Raw genomic sequence first — 23289 nt, forward strand, 5'->3', positions numbered from 1 at the left:
AATGCAGGAACAGTTCAATGTATAAAATTAATCAATTTAATATATCATGCCAACAGAATGAGGGGAAAATACATATGACCACCTCAATTAATGCAGAAAATCCATTTAACAAAATACCCTTTCATGACAAAACATACAACAAACTAGGGATAGAAGGAAACTTCTTCCAGATGCTAGGGCCATAGGTGAAAACCCAGCTCACATCAGACTCAATGGTGAAAGACTGAAAGCTTTTCCTTCTAAGTTCAGGAACAAGTCAAAGAAGCCTGCTTTTGCCACTCTATCCAACATAGTACTGGAAATTCTTGCCAGAGCAACTGGAAAAGAACAAGAACAAGAAATAAAAGGTGTCCAAATTGAAAACAGAGTGATCTCTGTTTACAGATGACATGGTTTTATGTGTAGAAAATCCAAAATAATCCACAAAATACTGTTAAGAGTTAAAATTCAGCTATGTTGCAGGTAATAATATCAACACACAAAATCAGTTGTCTGTCAACACACTAACAATGAACAATCTGAAAAGGAAATTAATAAAAACAAGTCCATTTGCAATAGCATCAAAAAGAACCAAGTATTTAGGAATAAACTTAACCAAAAAGCTGAACAACTATACACTGAAAACTACAAAACAGCAAGAAATGAAAGAAGACAAATAAGTGAAGACATCCCATGTTCATGAATCTGAAGACCTAGTGTTCTTAAGATGTCAACACAACCCAAAGTCACCTTCAGATGGAATGCAAGCACTGATCAAAACACCAATAGTATTTTTTTTTTTTTGAGGAATAGAAAAATCCATTCAAAAATTCATTTGAATGCATGGGTTTGGATTTATGTAGGCTTGTCCCTGGGGCCTCTCATAGTGTCCCATGCCAGAGCAAACTATGCCCCCAAACCGTTGCCTGGCCTCTGTGTCCACAGGCTGCTGGCACTGAAGTGGGTTGCACAGTGCATAAAAGGAACAACCACAAAAACAACTCATCTGGAAGCTCAAGGTACACCAAGTAATCAAGATCGTCTTGAAAAAGGAGAGCAAAGTTAAAAGACTCGCCCTGTTTGGCTTCATGAAGAAAGGGGAATATTATGGTCTGAACTGTGTCCCCCTAAAATTTATAAGTAAAGTCCTAATCCCAATACCTCAAGTGTGGCTGAAAACTTCTTCAAAAGTATAATGATAGCATAAGGACAGACACACAGACCAGTGGAATAGAACAGAAAGCCCAGAAGCAAACCCAGACATCTAAGGCCAATTGATTTAAACCTGGGTGCCAAGGCCATTTCATAGGAAAAGCATAATCATGGCAACAAATGGTTCTCAGAAAACTGGATGTCCACATGCAAAAGAACAAGGCAGGCCCCGGATCTTACACTGTGTAAAAAGTTAACCTGAGAAGGATTAAAGAACCTTAGCAACTGGTTATAGGATGGCCATGCACATGGTCCAAAATATGTATATATTTTTTTAATTCTCAGAGAATTTACAAAACTGCAAAGAACATTTGTTTCCCATGATACATCCTACATTAGACTCCACATAGTGCCACCCTGCTAGAGTCTGGGACAAAGAAATAGGGGGAAAGAAACAATCAAATCCAATAAATTATAAAATGACCAACTTGTGGCAGATGCTCCAATCTGTATTTCCTGAGGCAGTCATCCAGCCATCTACTGGAAGTCACGGTTAGACTGACATTTGGGAACTTAAAAGCACCCAAAATTAGAATCCATCATGTCCCCACTGAACTCCACAGGTGTTCCCTTCAACTTCCTACTTCTGTCAATAATGTCTCCACTCACCAGGATGAAAATCTCCCTTTTGACTTTCCTTTCTTTGAATCCCTTTATTGGTTACTAACAATTGTTTCAACGATTGTTCCTTCATCAACTTGAACACCAGCATCATCCCTACCAGGCAAAGGCTGTCTGTCTCCCAACTCTCCTTAGCAATTCATCCTATGTATCACCACCAAATTCTTTTTTTGTGGGGTGGGGGTAGGGGTGGGGGGCAGTACCAGGGATTGAACTCAGGGGCACTCGACCACTGAGCCCCATCCCCAGCCCTATTTGGTATTTTATTTAGAGACAGGGTCTCACTGAGCTGCTTAGTGCCTCACTTTTGCGGAGGCTGGCTCTGAACTCTCGATTCTCCTGACTCAGGCTCCTGAGCCACTGGGATTATAGGCGTGCTCCACCACGCCCAGGTCCACCAAATTCTTTATTTTAAATTTACTTCAAAAGTTCTCTTATATTTTATATTTTTAAATATTGCGAGATTTGCCATTATTCATAGTTTGGTATTGTTACTCTTTTTTATTATAGCCATTCTGGTGGGTGTGTGCAGCAGTATCCCACTGTCGTTTTAATTTGCATTTCCCTGATGACTAAGGGCACTGAGCACCTATTTGTGGGCTTACTGGCCATTCATATATCTTCCTTTGTGAAGTGTCTATTCAAGTCTTTTGCCCATTTAAAAAACTGGGTTGTTTGCCTTTTTGTTTTTTAATTGTAGGAGTACTTTATATATTATGGATATAAGTCTTTGTCAGATATGTTTGTAGATGTTTTCTTCCAGTCTATGACTTAAGCAGAGGTTCTAATTTTGATGAAACTTAATTCATCAGGTTTGGTTTGTTCTGGTCTGGTTTTTGCAGTGCTGGGGATCCAACCCAGGGCCTCACACATGCTATGCAAATGCCCTACCACTTAGCTACACCTCCAGCCCAGTTTTTCCATATCTAGTTACTATTTTCTACAGCTAAGGGTCATCACTGAGCCCCCAAGTTCCAAGTCTGTAAACTTCTGTTGTTCTTTCGAAATGGCCACAGAATCTTTTTTGTCCAGTTACTTTATTTTTTTTTATTTTTTATTTTTTTTTTAAAGAGAGAGGAGAGGGGGAGAGAGAGAGAGAGAGAGAAAGAGAGAATTTATTTGTTTATTTTAGTTCTCGGCGGACACAACATCTTTGTTGGTATGTGGTGCTGAGGATCGAACCCGGGCCGCACGCATGCCAGGCGAGCGCGCTACCGCTTGAGCCACATCCCCAGCCCCTGTCCAGTTACTTTAAAAAAAAGGGGAAACCTCTAAACATAAGGAGTTTAGGGGTCTTAATTGAAATATGCATTTTAAAAAAATGCCACTAGAGGTCTAGAACATGACTTCACATATCGACCAACCAATGAGAACTCTGTGGAATACAACCATAGTCTAACTTCGCCCCCACCCCCCAAGACATTTAAGTTAAACCAGTCTTATCAACCTGGGCCACAGAAAGATAGTCCAGAGCTGCATTCACTACACACAAAAGCTAATTCAGGATGGACCACAGATCTAAATGTTAAAAGCTAAACAAACTCCTAGAAGAAAACATGGAAGAATATCCTTGAAACTTGAGGACTAGCAATGACTTCTTAGGATACAGAAAGCAACAACCATAAAAGAAAAAACAAAATGATAGGCTTCATCAAAATCGAAACTTCTACTCAGGGCTGGGATGTAGTTCGGTGATGGAGTGCTTGCACAGTGCCTGCCCAGCACCTGCAAGGGCCTGAGTTTGATCCCCAACATTGCAAAAAAGTTAAAAAATTAAAAATAAAAACCTCTTTCAAGCCACAGACTGGAAGAAAATGTGCAAATGTCTACGAACATATCTGACAAAGGACTTGTGCCCAGAATACATAAAGAACTCCTACAACTAAATAACAAAAAGGCAAACAACCCAATGTTTCACATGGGCAAAGGACTTGAATAGACACTTCACAAAGGAAGACATCCAAATGGCCATGAAGCACATGAATAGGTGCTTAGCGCCCTTAGTCATCAGGGAAATGCAAATTAAAACCACAATGGAACACTACTGCACACCCAGCAGAATGGCTAAAATTAAGAAGAAAGACAACACCTCATGTTAGCAAGCACAGGAAGCAATCAGAACTCTCACACTGTGTGGGAGTGCAATAAGGATGACTACTTTAGAAAAAGGCCTGGCAGTTTCCTATAAATCCAAATATACACCTGTCCTGTGATCTCAGAATTCCACTCCTAGGTGTTTACTCAGGAGATATGAAGATATGTGTCTTAAAAAAAAAAAAACACTTATAGAACAATGTTCATATCAGCTTTATTCATAATAGTCCCAAACTAGAATGAGATCAAGTAGATCAAGTGTCCATCAATAAGAAAATGTGCAAACAAAACGATGTCTCAGTGGTAGAGCTCTTGCCTAGCATGTGTGAGGCACTGGGTTCAATTCTCAGCACTGCATATGAATAAATGAATAAAATAAAGGTTCATCAACATCTAAAGAAAATTTTTTTAAATGATGTCTATTCACATCATGTAACAGAATGTAACAGAATTCAGCAATAAAAGGGAACAAACTAGCAATACATACAAATGAGTAAGTCTCAAAAACCCACCAGATGAAAGAAACCTTGCCACAACAATAAAGATGCCTTGTCACAGGGTGTCTTCCATCTGCGGGAAATCCCACAGCAGGCTAAATTAATTTATGTGGGGGGAACATCAGAGCAATAGCTGCCCGGGGAAGAAGTGTGAGAGAACTTTCTAGGTGGATGGTAATGATTCGTGTCTAGAAAGAGGATAAGGTCACATCAATTTGCATTTGTTTGAATTAATCAAATGGTATATTTAAGATCACTGCATTTCATAATTCAAAAAAATTCAAAAAAAAATACTTGAACTCTAGTTAATAATACACACACATATATATATACATATACGTGTTCTTAAATGAATGTTATATCCCAACTTGTTTTGAAATGAATCAAAAAATAAGGTTTGATGAGTAGATAAGACGATGGATAGAAGGATAAATCTGTGACAAAGCAAACAGCAAAATGTTCACTGTCCAGCTGTGAGGTAGGTACACAGGTATTCACTGTAGAATTATTTCAGCCTTTTTATATGTTGGGTATTTTTCATACTAAAATACTGGGGGAGGGCCAGGGGTGCAGTTCAGTTAGAGCACCTGCTTAGTATGTGCAAGGCCCTCGTTTGATCCCCAGCAACAGGCGGGAAAAGGTTCATTTAAAACCTAGGGGAACAGAAATGTGGAGGAGACACACCTACAGACCCTGCAGCCCTTGGCCTCACCTGCACTCTGCTGAGCTTCTGGAGATGAAAGCCCACCTGACATGCTCACATCCTGTAAAGAAAACAGGCCACGGCCAAAGGTATAAATAAGCATAAACTTATGCCTTCAAAACCAACAGTGAGGACCAAGCAGAAGTCTGAGAAGCCCCAGTTCTTTCTCCTAGATGATTCTCAGATGAGGAAGGGCATTTGTATGTACAGGCACGAGCCGTTTTTCTCCTGTGGTTTGAGAAGTGGTAGAAGAGGCCCGGGTGGTAAACGGGTGTGAGCAGATAGGCCTGCTGAAAACTCGTGATCACACAAAAAACACTGAGGTTCTTTTTCTCCTTAAAAAAACAAGCAAACAAAACCTACCGAAGTTTGAATTAGGTTAGTTCAAGGAAGAAGAGGCCAGGATGGAGAAAAGGGCTTTAGCCATCCTCAACGCCATGACCCTGTGCAGGGAATCTCTCGGGTACATTTGAGTTTATTCCACCAAATGACTGATGAACATCTAAAGAGCAATCCACAACTAATGACAAGAAAAATAATAAGCCACACCACCAATAAGCCCAGTCCGTCATCACCCCAAGTACTCGGGCTGCTCCCCTTCTAGAAGAGGGTCTGCTGCCCTCCTGGCCTGCGGACGAACCAGTGACGCTCCATTCCCCTCCGTGTGGAAACGCCTAGAGACCTGGGGAGGGTAAGGGATGGGAAGTTTCCTCCTGAACCCTCTGCTTCATTGCCCCTGCTCAGAGGGTGCCCTCAACACTATACTCTTCCTCTAACTCTTGATGTCTCACGAGAGAAGGGAAAGTGACTGCAGGCCAGGTAAGCTTTACCTGAGGTTAAGATATGAACAGCTGGTTCACCCCACCACCGCCTGACTAGGGGCCTCCTGCCTTCAGATGTGAAGATAACGGCTTCCAGGAATTCCAAAGGCTCCCTTGCTGAACCATAGGCAGCACTGTCACATTAGATTCCACTTAAGATACGGATAAGAGTGATAAAAACCTAAGAACTTCACTGCCCTGGGTTTCCAAGCCTGTCTTTTAACCCCTTGGGTGATGGTGACAGATGGGGACGTTTCCCGTGGGGCTCTGCAGCTGAGAGCAGGTGCTCCCAGCCAGTTACCCATTCCCCTAAAAACCAAGTAAGCTGTTACCTGCGTGGCCCACTGGATTTGCGTGTGCCAAGCAGCGAGCAAGGCGTCATAGAGGCCGGTGAGCTGGCGGTCCAGGGGCAGGTCACTCTGGCACAGCTCTTGCCAGGCTGCCAAAAGCTGCACCTGCAGAGGCACAACAGAGAGGACCTTGCTGGGTACACTGAATAAGCGGCCTGCTCCAACTGCCCTTCCCTTCCACCACCCCAGTGAGCACTGCTGCCTGCTGTCCCGAGCCAAGTGCCCACTGAATCCATTCACTTTTTTTTTCCTAAAAAGGCAGAAAACAAACAAAAACAGTAATCTCCTCTAATAATCATCCAAACCTTGAATCTGTCACCTCCAAGTACCTCTCTCCTTTTACCCTGCCCCAAAGACACGCCAGGGTGCTCCACCCAGTGCGCTGCGCTCTTCAGAAGAGACCTTAGAGGTGGCTGTGAGTTGGTGCTAAAGCTTCATGTCCTCTCCTTACTGCTTCAGGACACAGGGGCTTGAAGGACTGGGCTTCAAGGACTGGAGGTCAGCCCAGGAAGCTGCTGAGTGTTTTGGTAACCTAGTTTCATCAACCCCACAAAACTTAAAAAAGTCTTACAGTTTGCTGAAAGGCACAATAAAGCTTAAGACATGAATCTCCCTTAAGATACAAAAATGGGAATAAATTAAAACAATTTTTCAAGTCTGTTTGAATCCATCTAAATGAATCCAGCTGTAAATACAAAAGAGGATGAAAACTAATGAAATGTTTTCCAACTGGCAATTAGATGTGTCCATACGCTGGACCAAGAGTGCCCCCTTCTGGTTAACGGGAAGAAAAACAGCCCTTAAGTCTAAAACTGCTGTTGCCAGAGCTATGAGCACTCCACAATTGTAATGGTTTGCAGCTTCTTACCTTGTGACACTTGTAATAGTATGCAAGGAGCTGGGGCATCCGGTCAATTTCAGTAAAAACTTTCACAAATATTTTGGACTGATCTAAAGAACAACATAAAACACATACAAGACTGTTACCAGGTTTTCTGGTATAGCCAAGAGAAATAATTCACTAGGTTAAATTTCATAGGTTCTAGGGCTGGGGTTATAGTTCAGTGGTTGAACAAGCATCCCTGACAAGCATCACAAATAGAGCTGACATTATACATCAGCAAATCAATCAGCACATCTGAACAGTAAAATGAACTAGAATCAGGGTTGGCACTGGGCTGGGGGGCAAGCCTGGGGTATGAAATTTAAAGAAGCTATCACTCTCAGGGTTGTGCAAGCACACAACCACTTGCCTCACCTAGTCCTGGCCCTGATTTGAATCACAAACTATTAGCGACAAGTACCTAAAATAACTGATAATTGACCTCATTTTGTAGGCAAGAAAACTGCGCCCAGAGAGTTTTAGTGACTTGCAGGACTGCAAACTATAGCAGAGGTTGAAGTGGTGGCATCCAATGTTCTGGCCTACAAAAGCAGCGATTTCATCTGGCGTGTCAATCCAGTATTTATATGAACTGAAAAACACTGAAACAAGCAGGCTGTCTGTCAGGTGCCAAGAACAAACCTAGCTCTTAACTGCCTCAGGGTCTCTGTACTTACTGTATCTAAGACGATCTTCTGGTTTCTCCTCAGCCAACCTAGACTAGGTTCCTCCTGCAGTCCTGTCATGCCTTCCCTTCACAGAAATAATCTCAGTCTACATTGTTTTATTTATTACTTATATAATATCTGTCTTTCTCATCCACGAACACAAGCTCCAAGGAAAGCTGTAACATTTCCTATCGTGTTTCATTGTCCCCAGAAATTAGCACCACACACAGTAGACACTCAATAACTGCACTAAGTTGAAGTCTGTTGAAATAGCATTGTTTTTCAGCATTATCAGAAACATGTTCATGGAAGAAAAAGTGGAAAACAGAATAAGAAGAAAAAATCTACTGATAATACCATCACACTCTGACATACTAACGTTTAGATGGACATTTAAACAACACTGCTACAGTGTGTGCCTTGTCTCAAGGTATAATCACAACTTTCAAAATATCTACCCTATAGAGTAGAATTTCTTTAAATGAATAATAAAGCAGAATTTGCCAAAACAGCAAATGGCACGTGCAGAAGTTATATCAAGGCTGGGGATGTGGCTCAAGTGGTAGCGCGCTCGCCTGGCATGCGTGCGGCCCGGATTCGATCCTCAGCACCACATACAAACAAAGATGTTGTGTCCGCCGAGAACTAAAAAATAAATATTAAAAATTCTCTCTCTCTCTCTCTCTCTCTCTCTCTCTCTCTCTCTCTCTCTCTCTCTCCTCTCTCACTCTCTCTAAAAAAGAAAAAAAAAGAAGTTATATCAAGATAGAGAAGATCAATAAGGAAACAGGAATTGAACCACAATCTAAACCAATTAGACCCGAGAGCCACAAACAGCAAAATATGTTCTTCCCAGTAAACAGGGAATATTCTCCAGGACAGACCATAAGTCAGACCATAAAATAAGTGCTAATAAATTTTAAAAGGTGGAAACCATGGAAATCATACAGCATCTTTTCTCATCACAACAGAAATAAACTAGAGATCAACAGTAGAGAGAGAATTAGAAAATTAAAAATATGTGAAAATTAAACAACAAGCTTTTAAACAGCAATTAGGTTAAAGAAGAAATTCTGAGGAAAATTAGAAAATGCTTGTAGACAGATGGAAATGAAAACACAATATACCAAATTTATGGGATGCAGTGAAAGCAACTAAGCAAAGTAATTCATAGCTATAAACACATCCAAAAAGACCTCAGCTGGGATGTAGATCAATGGTAAAGCACTTGCTCAGCATGCACAGGCCCTGGGTTCCACTCCCAGCACCACAAAATAATAATAATAATAATAACAACCTAACTCTAAATCTTAAGAAGAAACAAGATAAACTAAAACCAAAGACAGCAAAAGGAAAGAAAAAATAAAGATTAAAGCAGAGATAAATAAAATAGAGAATAAGAAAATAAAGAGAAAAATCAATGATTCTTTGAAAAGGAATCTTTGACAAATCTTTATTTAGATTCACTATGAAAAAGAGAAAGGACTTAAGACAACTAAAACCAGAAATGAAACAGAAAGCATTACTACCATTGCCACAGAAATAAAAAGGATCACACTGAGTACTTTAAATAATTATATATCAACACACTGAATAGCCTAGATAAAATGGATGATTCTTAAAAAAATAAACTTTATAGAAATAGAAAAACTCTGAATAGACTTACAACTAATAAGAAGATTGAATCAGTGATCAGAAGTCTCTTGAAAACAAAAAGCTCAGAACTGGATGGTTTTCTTGGTGAATTCTTTTATACATTTAAAAAAGAATTAACACCAATTTTTTTCAAGTTCTTCCAAAAAAATTACAGAGGAACACTTCCTAATTTATTTTGAGACTAGCACTACCATGATGCCAAAAACAGACAAAGAACTACAATAAAACTATAGACCAATATCCCTGATAAATATTGACACAAAAATTCTCAATGAAATCTTGATAACATTAAAAGGATTATACAGGGCTGTGGTTGTAGCTCAGTGGGCTAGGGTTGTAGCTCAGTGGTTGAGTGCTTGGCTCACATGTGTGAGGCACTGGGTTCAATCCTAAGCACCACATAAAAAAATAAATAAATGAAACAGAGATATTGTGTCCATCTACAACTAAAAACATATTTTTTTAAAAAAAGGATTATACACCATGACCAAGTGGAATTTATTCCTGTGTGCCAGGATGGTTTAACAATGCAAGAATTAATTACTATTCCACAGTAACAAAATGAAGGGGGGGGGGGTGATCTCCTTAATTGATGTAGACAAGGCATTTAATGCAATTCAATACTCTCTCATGTTAAAACACTCAACAGACTAGAAATACATGGAAACTACCTTAACATAATGAAAACCATATACTTTCTCTTTTCAATTCATTACATTTTTGGGGCACTGAGGATTGAGCCCAGGGGCACTGTACCACCAAGAACACCCCTGGGTTTACATTCCCATCCCTTTTTATTTTGATATAGGGTCTGGCTAAGTTGCCCAGGCTAGTCTTGAACTTGTGATCCTCCTGCCTCAGTCTTCCAAGCAGCTGGGATTTCGTGTGTCACTGTGCCCGGCTGCCCATATAATTTTGTAAAGCTCACAGCTAACAAAATATTCAATGGTGAAGATTATTCCAAGTCTTTCCTCTAAAATTAGAAACAAGAAAAGGATGTCCACTCTCTCCAATGCTACTGAATGTATTAAGGGAAGTATTAATCAGAGTAGTTAGCAAGGACAATTAAAATAATTCAAATAGGAAAAAAGAATTATCTCTGTTTGCAGGCAAAATCTTATATATAGAAAACCCTAAAGATTCCGCAAAAATCCTCTTAGAGCTGAGTACAGTAATGCACACTTGTAATCCCAGCTACTCAGGAGTCTGAGGTTGGGAGGATCACAGGTTTGAGGTCAACCTGGGAAACCTAGCAAGACCGTGTCTCAAAATAAAAATAAATAAAAAGGGCTGAGAACATAGCTCAGTAGTAGGTAGTCCAACCCCCAGTACCACCAAAAAAAAAAAAAAAACCTATTAGAAATAATAAGTTTAGCAAAGTTGCAGGATGCAAAATCAAATCAATACATAAAACCAAGTTGTTTCTTTACATTTAATAATGAGCATTATTAAATATTTTTAAAATTTAAAAAAATATTTTTTAAAAAATTTCAATTACACTAACATCAAAAAGAATAAAATACTTAGTAATAAACTTGACCAAATAGCTAAAAGACATACACTGAAAACTACAAAGCACCGCTGAAAGAAATTAAAGACACAAATAAACAGAGAGACATCTCATGTTTATGGATTGGAAGACTTAATATCATTAAGATGTCAATACTAGTCAAAGTGATCTACAGATTTAATGCAATTCCTCCCCAAATCTCACAATTTTTGCATAAACAAAAAATCCATCCTCAAATTTATATGAAATCTCAAGGGTCCCTGAATAATCAAATCATTTTGAAAACAAAATGAAAGTCTCATACTTCCTGACTTCAAAACTTACTAAGGGGCTGGGGTAGTGGCTCAGTGGTAGAATGCTCACCTAGCATGTGCAAGGCCCTGGTTTCGATCCTCAGCACCACATATAAATAAAGGTATTGTGTGCAGCTACAACTAAAAAAATTAATTAATTAAAAAAAAAAACTTACTATAAAGTTACAACAATGAAAACAGTGTAGTTCTAACATAAGTATAGACATACAAACTATGTGTCTTTATATAGTTTATATATAGACTATATTCTGTGGATTCAGATCAACAGTGGAACCAGAAACAAACCCCCATATACATGGTCAAATGATTTTCAACAAGAGTGCCAGATCAGTCAGGCACGGTGGCACATGCCTGTAACACCAGCAGCTCGGGAGGCTGAGGCAGGAGGATCACAAGTTCAAACAGCCTCAGCAAAAAGCGAGGCACTAAGCAATTCAGTGAGACCCTGTCTCTAAATAAAATACAAGAAAGGGCTTAGGATGTGGCTCACAATGGTTGTTAAGCGCCCCTGAGTTCAATCCCTGGTACCCTCGTGCCAAAAAAAAAAAAAAAAAAGAATGCCAAGATCATTCAAAGGAGAAAGGAAAATTTTTCAGCTCAGAAAACTGGATATCCATAAGAAAAAAGATGGACTCTTACAAAAATAAGATATTCAGGAGGCTAAAGCAGGAGAATCCCAAGTTTGAGGCCTGTGTGAGCAACTGAGCCAAACCCTCAGACTTTAAAAATTATATGTATAAAAAAAAGCAGAGGCTAGTAATATAACTCAATGGTAGAGCAACTTATCTAGCAAGCACAAGGACCTGCGTTCAGTCCCCAGGGCTGAGGGAAAGAACTAATCCCACAGAATGAGAGAAAATATTTGCAAATCATTATCTGATAGGGGAGACAGGGAAGGGCAAGAGGCAGAAAGAGGAACATAAGTACACAGAGTAGGGGAATCAGATATTACTGCATGTATGAAGTTGACAAACTGGGAAAAATTTTCATCTTACTTTTTGAAGTTAAACATCACAAGTAAAACTAAAATGAAGTTATATATATATATATATATATATATATATATATATATATATATATGTATTTCAAATTATCTTTGAGAAAAATTATAAAGAAATCATACAGCATAGAGAACAAAGGAATGGAAAGAAACATACAAGCAAAAAATATAAAAATAGACACATAAAAGACTGGAAATTTCTGTTTAAAAAAATAAAACCTAGATGGGATGAAAATTATTATTAAAAGACATACAAGGACTAGACTTAAAAACAAAATTTGGACTGGAGTGTGGCTCAGTGGTACAGCACTTGCCTGGCATGTGTGAGGCCCTGGGTTTGATCCTCAGGACCACATAGATATATAATATAAAAGATCCATTGACAACTAAAAACTATATATATTAGAAAAAAAAAGTAAAATTCAACTATGTGTCATTTGTAATAGACCACTCTAAAATAAAATATCTCAGAAAGTCTGAAGATTATAAACAAGGCAAAGACATACTAAAGCAAATAGAAACAAAAAGAAAGCAGAACTCATAATATTTAATACCCAAGTTGAACTGAGATAGAAGTCATTCAATGGGGCCATGGCAAAATTTAATAAAAATGCTATTTAAATACTAATAGAGCAAGAAGGAAAAAAATGAAAGTTTTCCAAGGTGGCTTCCAAGAAGCCAACACAATCATGATACCACAACCCAGCATAGATATTCACTTATGGTATCTCAATAAAAAAAAATCTAAATAAGATTAACAAATATCTAGCAGTACATTTATACACATACACACACAGAGTAAACACGCAAGGTTTGTTCTTAAAATGCAAGAATGAAGTCATACTCGAAATGTTATTTATGATTTATCAGTTAGTAGGTGAGTGGAAATAAAAATAACAAATTAATCCTGATAGATGCTGAAAAGGCACTTAATAAATTTGGTAATAATTTTTATTTTTTAAAAATTATCTAAGTGCTCACTTGATGGTATAATAAATAAATCTTACCTAACACAACAGTGCCTTGTTGCTGCCTCTGGAGTTACTGCATAACCCAGGAACTAAAGAGAAAGATTCACAGTGGAAACAGAGGCACACAGTTCTCCAGAGCTGAAGTGAAGGGACAGCAATTTGATAAGGCTTCACTACCCGGAAGGGGGCCAGACCTTCCAGGCTTTACCTCTGGAGCCAAGAGAGGGGAGAAACTGCCTTCTAGGGGAGCAGTGTGACCACGGGCACAGGAGGCTAAGCTCACTCATCCACACTGCTTATCAACTATCCAGAGGGCCCTTCTCCAAGAGTTTTGTCCCAACTGGCCCTGGACAGTCCTGGTTTATGTTGTCCCAGATTAATTAGGAAAGCTCTCCCTTCAGTCATAAAAAAGTGTTCATCTGCAGCAACACAGATGACCCTGGTGGGCATCATGTTAAGTGAAATACGCCAGGCAACGAAATACAAACAACGCATGACGACTTCTGTGTGTGGAATCTATGAAAGCTGAACTTAGTGAAGGACAGCGGAATGGTAGCTGCCGGGACAGGAGGTGGGGGAAATAGAGGATGTTGGTCAAAGGGTACACACTGTCAACAGATGAGTCAGTTCTGGGGATCTAATACACAGCATGGTGAATATACAGCTACTAACAATGTGCTGTGTAATTGAAATTTGCTAACAGTAAATCTGAAGTGTTCTCAGCACAGAAAGAAAAAGTAGTAACTATGTGTAGCAGTTTAGACATGGTGTCCCCCAAAAGCTCATGTGACACAATACAAGGTTTGGAGGAGAAATGATTGGGTTATATCTTTAACCTAATCCCTGATAGGGATTAACTGAGTGGCAACTGAAGTGGTGGGTGTGGCTGGGAGGAGGTGGGGCAGTGGGAGCCTGGCTTTGGGGTATCTATTTTTCTCTGGCAAGTGGTCTCTCTGCTTCCTGATCACCATGTGAGCTGCTTCCCTCTACCATACTTTTCTGCCATGGTGTTCCACCTGACCTCAAGCTTCGAGGAATGGAGCCACCATCTATAGACTAAGACCTCTGAAACTGTGAACCTTCAAATCAACTTTTCTTCCTCTACAACTGTTCTGGTTGGGTCTTTTAGTCACAGCAGTGAAAAAGCTGACTAAAACACTATGTGAGGTGATGGATACACTACCTAGGTATCAAATCCTCATATTGCATATATAAATATACACAATTCTACCAGAGAACTCAACTGCTGAAAAATAATATAACATCACAGTATTCTTGATAAGGGTCAAAACTTATTCCAATGTCACATTTAAGATTTGTACATTTCTCTAAATATAAACTTTAATAATTATAATCTAATTTTGAACTGTACTTATTGATATGAATACTGAAGTATTTAGGACTGAAGTGTACTAATGTTTGCAACTTTGAAATGGCATCAGAAAGACTAAGATGGGTTGATGGATGGTAGGTAGACACGTGATAAAGCAAACTGCAGCATAATGCTAATGCTGGAATCCAGAGAGTATGTTCACGACATTTGTTTCAACTTTTCTGTATGTTTGAAAATTTCACATAAGATGTTCAAAACATATAAGCATCATAAGTTATAATTTAGTTCCATTTTTTTCCCTTTGTAGTACTGGTTATTGAACCCAGGGTTTTACACATAGTACCCAAGAGCTATACAACTGAGCTATACCCCTCACCCTTTTTAAAATTTTTTTTAGTACTGAGAATTTAACTCAGGGGTGCTTTACCACTGAGCTATATCCTCGGCCCTTTTAATTTTTTTTCATTTGAGATAGGGTCTCACTAAGTTGCTGAGGCTGGCCTCAAACTTGTGATCCCCCTGCCTCAGCCTCTTGAGACATGTGCCATGGTGCGTAGCTACTTCCAGTCTTATAATATAATCAACATCAAGACATTTTCAAGACTGAAGACTCAGAAAGTCTTACCTTTATAAAGAAATGTGCAGACACAAGAAAGAGCCATACTCACCTACAGACTGAGAAGTGAATGCTGCTACAATCTGAGGACTGGCCAGGGCCTCCAGTCTGTTCTTCAAGGCCTCTAAGTGCACACATTTTTCTGAGTAGTCTGGTGTATCCACAAGCATTGTCAAGCTGTTCTGCATGCCGGTTAGCTTGGCAGAAATCACAGTGATATCCTGTAAAAAAATGAGAATAGAGGGTATTTATTTTAAAAGACTCCAGCTACCTCAATTGGGACTGAATAAAATACAGGAAAAGGCAACTCTTAATATAATAAAATGGCCAATAGACATTATGTTCAACATTATTAGTACTCAAATAACTGCAAATTAAAACAAGAATGTGCCATTTTTCTCTAAAAAACTGGGAAAGTTTTTAAAAAATTATGATAGCTATTGTTTGGTGAAGATGCCAAAAAAAAAGACACTCTGGTGTTATACATGTCTGCTGACTTACTCCAACAGCAACGTGACAAGAGTCTTAAAAATACTCACATCATTTAACTTGGTATTTTCTCTTCCAGAAATGATTATTTCTTTAAAGGATATAGAGATATCGCTGTATTATAATTAATGTGATTGTAGTGTTAAAATAACAAAGCCTAGAAGCAACATAAATCTTCTATTATAACAAATAAAATATAAATTATGGGTCACTCATAATGGTATATGGAATACTGTACAGCCACCCAAAATTATGTTTTTGAAATGTACTAAATAAAGGTATTGTGTCCAACTACAACTAAAAAATAAATATTAAAAAAAAACTTACAACTTACTATTAAATGAAATAAACACTATAAAAAAGTATATAGACACGAGTCCCAATTTTGTTTCATATACATCAATGTAATATATGTAATACATACATATATATTAGTCATACACAGGTATAACTGAATGTACACAGTCATTACATCTGCATACATACAAAAATACATACCTAAGTAAAAAAGTGTACAAACATGTATAAAAAATACCTAATAGGGGCTGGAGCTGGAGCTCAGTGGTAGAGTGCTTGCATAGTATGGGTGAGGCACTGGGTTTGATCTTCAAACCACATAATAAATAAATAAATCAAGTTATAAAAATTATTTTTAAAAAATCCTTTACAGACTTAAAAAGTATATTTCTGGGGTCTAGAAATATGAAACATTTTCTTTCCTTCCTTGTGTACTGAATTCCTCAAATCTTGTAAGATACACATAAATGAGTTTTTTAATTAGAAAAATAATTAAGAAAGTACTACGTGATAGTATTCCAGCATTCAATGAGCTGTGATGTATCAGACACTGTATCAGACATCTGAGACTCCCAGATGAGTAAGGTCGCATTACAAAGATGTGCTCACAACTCAGTGGGATAGAAAGATTCTGATGCAACTTCAGAACAATGGCTCACGTGTTACAGGAGCAATCAGTTTTGCCTTGGAGAGTCAAGGAGCCGTCGTAGGGCAGAGCTGTGAAGGGTGGTGCTCTGACTGGACCTAGAGGGACGAGCGGAGGTCCACTCTGATACAAAGAAAAGCAGAAGGACAGTTCAGGCAGAGAACTGAAGAGTGGAAGGAGATGGCACGTTGGTCTGGAACAGTCACGGGGTGGGTGGACAGACATGGAGGGGGCAGCCAGGGAAACGCTGAAAGGCAAGCCACAACCTGTCCTGAAATAGGCTGCCCTATTAGGGGCTCAAAATCTATCCAGAAGAGAATGGGAAATCACTGAAAGTTAAAATGGAGGGGAGGGAGACAAGGAAATGGCAGGTGCCAATTTATACTTTAGGATATCCCCCTGGTCACATGTGGAAGATAAATTAGTGTGGCAAAGAGACCAATGGACAGCTGTCGTAATGGTCCAGGAACAAATGATTAAAAGCATGACTAGAATCCTAGCAGAGATATAAAGAACAGATATAACTGAACAGGAAAGAAGGAGCAGTTAAGGCTTCTGGCGTTTCTAGGCTAAATGCTTGGATGGAAAATGGCCCTATTAACCAGGATGGGGAACACAGGAAAGAGTGATGGTTTATGGCTTTGGAGAGAAATAAACAATTCAGCCGGGCATGGTGGTGCACCCCTGTAATCCCAACTACTCAGGGGGCTAAGGCAGGAAGATCTTAAGTTCAAGGTCAGCCTGGTAACTTAAAAAGATCATGTCTCAAAATAAAAAATAAAAAGGGCTGGAGATGTAGCTCCGTGGTAGAGCACTGGCCTAGCATGCATAGGCCCTGGGGTCTATGCCTAATTCTGAAAAAAATAAAAATAAAAACAGAATTCAGTTTTTGAAATGCCAAATGCTAAGGAGAGTCCAGCTGGATATTGCTGGTCTTGTGGGCAGTTAAGTTTCAAGTATCAGGAGAGTGAAGGGCAGAAAAACAAGATGTATTTAAACGACTAATTGACATTAGTAGTTAAAATAGTAAACCACTAATGTTAATTATTACAACCAGAAACCTTATTTATTTATTTATTTATTGTAGTCCTTGGGGACTGAGCCCCATGCCCGTTAGGCAAGCACTCTACCACTCAGCCGCATTTCCAGGCCTTCTTTTTCCTTTTGAGACAGGGTCTAAGTTGTCCAGCTGGTCCCACACTTGCCATCCCCCAGTGTCAGCCTCCAAGTAGCTGAACTGCAGCTGTGCACACCACCCCTGGCGGGGGCATGTTGGCTGAGGCTTCTCCTCCACTCACTCTCCATGACCAAGAGGCTTCATCAGGCAAGGTGTACAAAGTGTGCGGAGGGAGAACTGAGAGCAGTTTCAGATTTTCCCTACAGGACGTCTGAACATTTCTGTCTGCTGCGAATGACATCCCTGGAGGTTGGGGATATTCTGATGAGAGGCTATCGCACTTGCTTTCCCCAAATCTCAAGCTCTCACCTAAATGAATTTCCAACATCCCCTAAATAAGATGCCTACTTGAGTCTTAAATGTCTCCTCAATATCAGCGCTCAGCGTGCTCCACTTGTCCGCTTCTTGAAGAGATTCAGCAGCAAGCTGCATCCTGGACTTCACCTGGTCGATTTCCACCAATACCTAAAAGGAAATGAAGCAAAAATGAAGCAGGGTTCCTTTTCCTCTACCTTCCCCCAGTGACCTGAAGCATGAGTCTCGTGGCATGCTCCTTCTTCGGGTAGTTTCTGTACCCCAAAGCACCAATCACATAGTCAATTTTACTCAGCATGCTGAAGAGATACGTAAGTGGAAAGGACGAAGCTGGAAGGTGACTAAAGTGACAGCTAGAATTCTGAGTTCAGGCTGGCCTTTGGCAATGCTGTGCTGTCCACCATCCCCTGTGAGAGTGAACACCTTCCAAAAACCAGAATCCCCACATAGGGCAGGAGCCGAAATACCTGCATCGACTGCGATGTGTCCTGTTCAAATTTTTTAATGTCTTCCTTGACAAGAATCATTTGTTCTTTTAGAAAAGATGCCTCCTGTTTAAGAGCTTCAACATCACGGAGCACTTTGGGCATGTTCTGAAGGGCCTGGTGACTTGTTTCTGTAGCACAAATCAAGAACAGCAACATGCACAAAAGGTAAAAATTGGAGCAATCACCAGTGATAACTTTGAAATATGAGAGACAACAGAGAGAAAACTGCCTGAAGCAATACAAATCACACAGCTTTTAGAGCCTGCGCCAAGTGTCAGGCAGGAGACAGGATGGGAGGGGAGGAGGCCTTAGTAAGGTCCATGTCCCCCTCCTGCCTCAGTGTCCTAAGTATCTTGGATTACAGGCATGTGCCACCACGCCCAGTAACTTTTGGCAATTCTTAGGATAAGTAACACTTTCCTAGGTACCATGGCTGCCATATTGCAGACCCTGAAAACAAAGTGAGTCACATACTGAATCCAGGTATTTTATAAGTTTGAGGGATTATGAAGGTCAAGGGTGACCCTAGTTGACGAGCGGAGTCCACGGCAACCAGGTTGCAGCAGATAAATAGTGGGGAGTCTCTAGTTAATCCAGTGGTTCTCAAACCTGAACCTGTTTCAGAATTACCCAGTTTCTCTCTCAGTAGGTGTGGGGTAGACCCAAGATCTGCATTTCTAATCCATCTTCAAACAACAATGCTGGCCCCAGGACCACACATAAGAACCACTAGCCTGCTCCTTCTGCTCCCCTCATCAGACTGAGAAGGCAAATTGTACCCCTAGAACTATGGCACCAGAGTCTAGGTGGCCACTCTGTGGTCTACACAGGGACATGCCAGGGACATGACTGGTTTCTTCAGGCAGTCCTTTCAAAAATGATGTCATCCATGACCAGGTGATGGTGCTTTACCACTTAAACAATTTTATGAAATAGTCAAAAGTATTATGAGAAAGTAGCAATGCTGATTCATGGTCATTCCAAAATGTAGTCCACCGAGCACCAGTGTCAAAGGATATGGTTAAAATGCAGGTCCCGGGACCATGGGCCAGAGACTTTTATTTAGTAGGTTTGGTTTGAGATCAAAGAATCTGTGTTTTATAATGAATATTCCAAGTATAGAATACAATTTGAAAATCTTTGCAGACCATGATGTGTAATCTGGATTGGGAGGTCACCAGCAGAACCCTTTAGCCCTTGAAGAGCAATTCACTTGGGAATCAAGCAAAGGAGTCCACAGTCTCCTGCTCCACCCGTGCACTGAATGGAACCTTAATATCCTGATGACGTGCTGTAGAAACCTGCTCATTCAACTCTGCCACAAAATAGCAATACTGACCCAAGTACGGGTCTAAGGCTGAGGGACCAGGGTCAGAACATGTGAAGGTTTCTTCAACTGACTCAACAGGGCTGACATGGCCTCAGCCACGTCTCCCATTGGCTAAACCTCAGTCACTCTTCAGGTCCTGCTGACCTCCTGTGAACCTCTTTTTCCCTCTCCTTAGCATCCCCAAATTTAGCTGATTCCTATATCTATCTTAAAAATTATTTCTGACAGATGGTAGCACACACCTGTTATCCCAGACACTTGGGAAGCTGAGGCAGGAAGAATGCAAGTTTGAGGCCAGCCTCAACAACTTGAAGCCCTAAGCAAATTAGTGAGACTGTCTCAAAGCAAAATAAAAAAGGTCTGGGAATGTGGCTCGGTGGTTAAGTGTCCCTGGGTTCAATTCCTTGTACCAAAAACAAAAACAACAACGACAACAACAAAGAAAAAAACTCTGTCTTTGGGGGAAGTGCTGGGGAGTGATATTGGGCAAATCATATTCTTATATGTGTGCATGTACAAATGTAAAACAAATCCCATCATTATGTACAACTATAATATACCAATAAAATATGTGGAAAGAGGAAAAAAACCTCTCTCTTCCAGTGGTTGCCTCCCTCTTGAAGGGTCAGGGCATTTTCTGGAGTGTCAGCAACATTCTATGTTTTGGGGTCAGTCTAAGTTATAGTCGTTGAATACACTTGCCCAAACTTGGCAAACTCGTCAGATAAGACCCATGCATCTCACCTATGTAAACTTTAGCTAAAAGAAAACGGTAAATAAATATTGAACTCTACTGTTTCGGGTTCTAACTGAAACTTCAAGAAATGAAACATACCAATATATATACCTACAACTGATTTTGAAATACACCAAAAAAATTAGATGGATCAATGAATAGAGGGAATGGATCAATGGACAGATCCGTGGTAAAGCAGGAACAGTAAAATGTTAATTGCATAATCTAGATGGTGAGTTTATGGATGTCCACTTCACCGTGGCTTAGTTCAAGAATCTGCTATAATCCTTCATTTTCTCTCCCTCTTATCCCTCATTCCAGAATCCATCAGCAAATTCTCCCCTTTCTTGCTCCTAAAAATATCCTGAAGTTCCTACCTCTCACTATGTTCACTGCCATTACCCTAGTTGGAGCCTCATTATCATCTCTCTTTCACAATCATGAACATTCAGTGGAAGGACCCAGCAATGTTTTTGTTTGTTGTTTGGTACCAGATTGAACCCAGAGGTGCTTAACCACTGATCCACATCCCCAGGTTTTTTAATTTTTGATTTTTTTTTTTAATTTTGAGTCAGGATCTCAATAATTTGCTTATTGCCTTGCTAAATGACTGAGCCTGGCTTTGAATTTGCAATCCCCCTGCCTCAGCCTCCCAAGCCACTGGAATTACAGATGTGTGCCACCATGCCCAGCTGTTCAGGGGCTCTTTATCACAGAGCTACCTCCCCACAATTAAAAAGGCTCTCACAAATTTCCAAATATTCCCAAAGATGAGGGCAAAGTGGAAGAAATGGTTTTGTAGTCCACTTTCCCACTTCCTTAACACATATAAAGCACTTAGAACGTCATGTGATATACCAAGTCCTCAAGTGTCTGTTATTATACTATTATTCATGTCCTCCCTTTGCCCTAGGAAGTTCTCATTCAAGGCCTACTGCAGGGAAAGCCCTTTATGATTCTCCCAGACAAGAGATAACTGCACTTTTCCGCCAGCTCTCAGGGCTCCAGGTTCTAGTCTCCTTAAAGCCACCCTTCATTAAAATTTAACTATTTACATACTTTCCCCACAGGCAGCAAGCTGCAGAGAGTTAACTTTTCCTCCCCAGGACCCATTTCTTGATACAAGACAGGAGATGCTCCCTAATTACTAAAAAAAAAAAAAAAAAAAAAAAAAAAAAAAAAAAAAAAAAATGCAAAGTACAATAAAGAATCTGCACTGAAAGAAAACCTCTAGTTCCTTTCCTTAAACAATGAGCTTATCTATAAAACAAAGTTCTATTTACTATTCAGTTTCAGCGGAAGCAATGTGTTTGCTTTTTCCAACAAAGCCTAGCAGAGGGCTGGTGTGCGGAATGTACTGAATCAACACAGAGCAAAATAAAGTCAAACAGAGGAAGTATTTGACGTGGCTACTGATGGATATTATTTTTTATAACTAACTATCCTTTAAAAAATGGCTGAAGTTTCCATTCTGGCCAGCCTATCTTCTCCCATTAACATAAAGATCCATTAAAATATTATTTCATCCCGGCGGCTCAGGAGGCCGAGGCAGGAGGATCCTGAGTTCAAAGCCAGCCTCAGCATATTAGCGAGACCCTAAGCAACTCAGTGAGACCCTGTCTCTAAATAAAACACACACAAAAAAAGGGCTGGGGGTGTGGTTCAGTGGTTAGGCGCCCTTGGGTTCAATACCGGGTACCCCCAATACCCCCCTAAAAAAAAAAAGAAAGAAAACCAATGTGCAAAATTTGCAAGTGTTAAAGACAGTGCAGCAGCAGGCTGAGGCTTCCTCCTGGATCTGGGTCTGCAGGGCTATTTACTGCCCAATCCGGGCACGGCCAGGGCACCCCAGCCCAGCTCTGCCAGCCGGGCTCAGGGGAGGGGCTGGGGGGCCGGGCCCCCGCGCGACTCACCCTCCACGGCGTGGTTCACCTCCTGGATGAACAGCTGCAGCTTCATCACCAGGGTGGCTGCGTGGCCGTCCGCCTTCCCGGCGGCCGAGTCTTTCGGGCCAGCCCTGAAGGCCGCATTGATCCACTCTTTCACGTCGAAGTCGTCGGCCAGGAACTTGGAGAAGTCCATGGCGCCACGGCCTCAGGCCTGGCGTCCAGGCCCGAAGAGTAGGCTCCGGGCGGCCACGGGGACGCTGAAGCGGGCGACACGGCGAGAAATACTGAAGCTGGCCTCTATAGCGCCCGCAACTCGCCAGGGTGCAGTCCCTCAGTCAACAGGCTGGGGCTGCGACGGGAATGAGCCTCACCGCGCGCCGTACTCCTTCCGGAAGTGGGCGGCCGTTACCATAGCGACTGCCGGCGCTTGGGAGGCGATCCGGGAAGCGCGAGCTCCTGGCAAGTAGGGTCGTCCCCGTTCGTGCTAATAGGTTTTAGCGCGTTTAATGTGCACAGTCCTTGAGTGCTACTGGTCTCCCCAACGTCTAGATGAAGAGCAGAGGCAGTTAAGTAAGACTCGGGCCAGCTGGCCCTGGCGCCTGGTGTTCTACTGCTCTCCCAGGGGGAGCGGGGGAAGCCCGCGTGTTCTGGCCTCTGCCCACCACTCTTCCTGCGGGTCCTACGTCGCTGTAGC

The 23289-nt window shown here is 40.8% G+C and overlaps 1 protein-coding gene across 2 annotated transcripts in view; it reads right to left on the minus strand.

The window, feature by feature from the left end:
- Positions 1-22989, minus strand: part of COG7 (component of oligomeric golgi complex 7) — a 62063-nt gene extending 39074 nt beyond the window's left edge. For both annotated transcript variants that reach the window (XR_014022774.1, XM_081300143.1), the window contains exons 1-6: positions 22620-22989; positions 18620-18768; positions 18186-18302; positions 15281-15449; positions 7146-7228; positions 6260-6382 (exon numbers count right to left, since the gene is read on the minus strand). Coding sequence is in view for 1 of the 2 variants with exons in the window: in XM_081300143.1 (XP_081156269.1) it covers positions 6260-6382; positions 7146-7228; positions 15281-15449; positions 18186-18302; positions 18620-18768; positions 22620-22788 (810 nt within the window). In the remaining variant the exon portion in view is untranslated. The remainder of the gene's footprint in view (positions 1-6259; positions 6383-7145; positions 7229-15280; positions 15450-18185; positions 18303-18619; positions 18769-22619) is intronic.
- Positions 22990-23289: the final 300 nt, after the last annotated feature.

The sequence above is a fragment of the Spermophilus citellus genome (assembly GCF_964194105.1).
Source record: "Spermophilus citellus genome assembly, chromosome: 6".
Taxonomy (NCBI): Eukaryota; Metazoa; Chordata; class Mammalia; order Rodentia; family Sciuridae; genus Spermophilus; species Spermophilus citellus.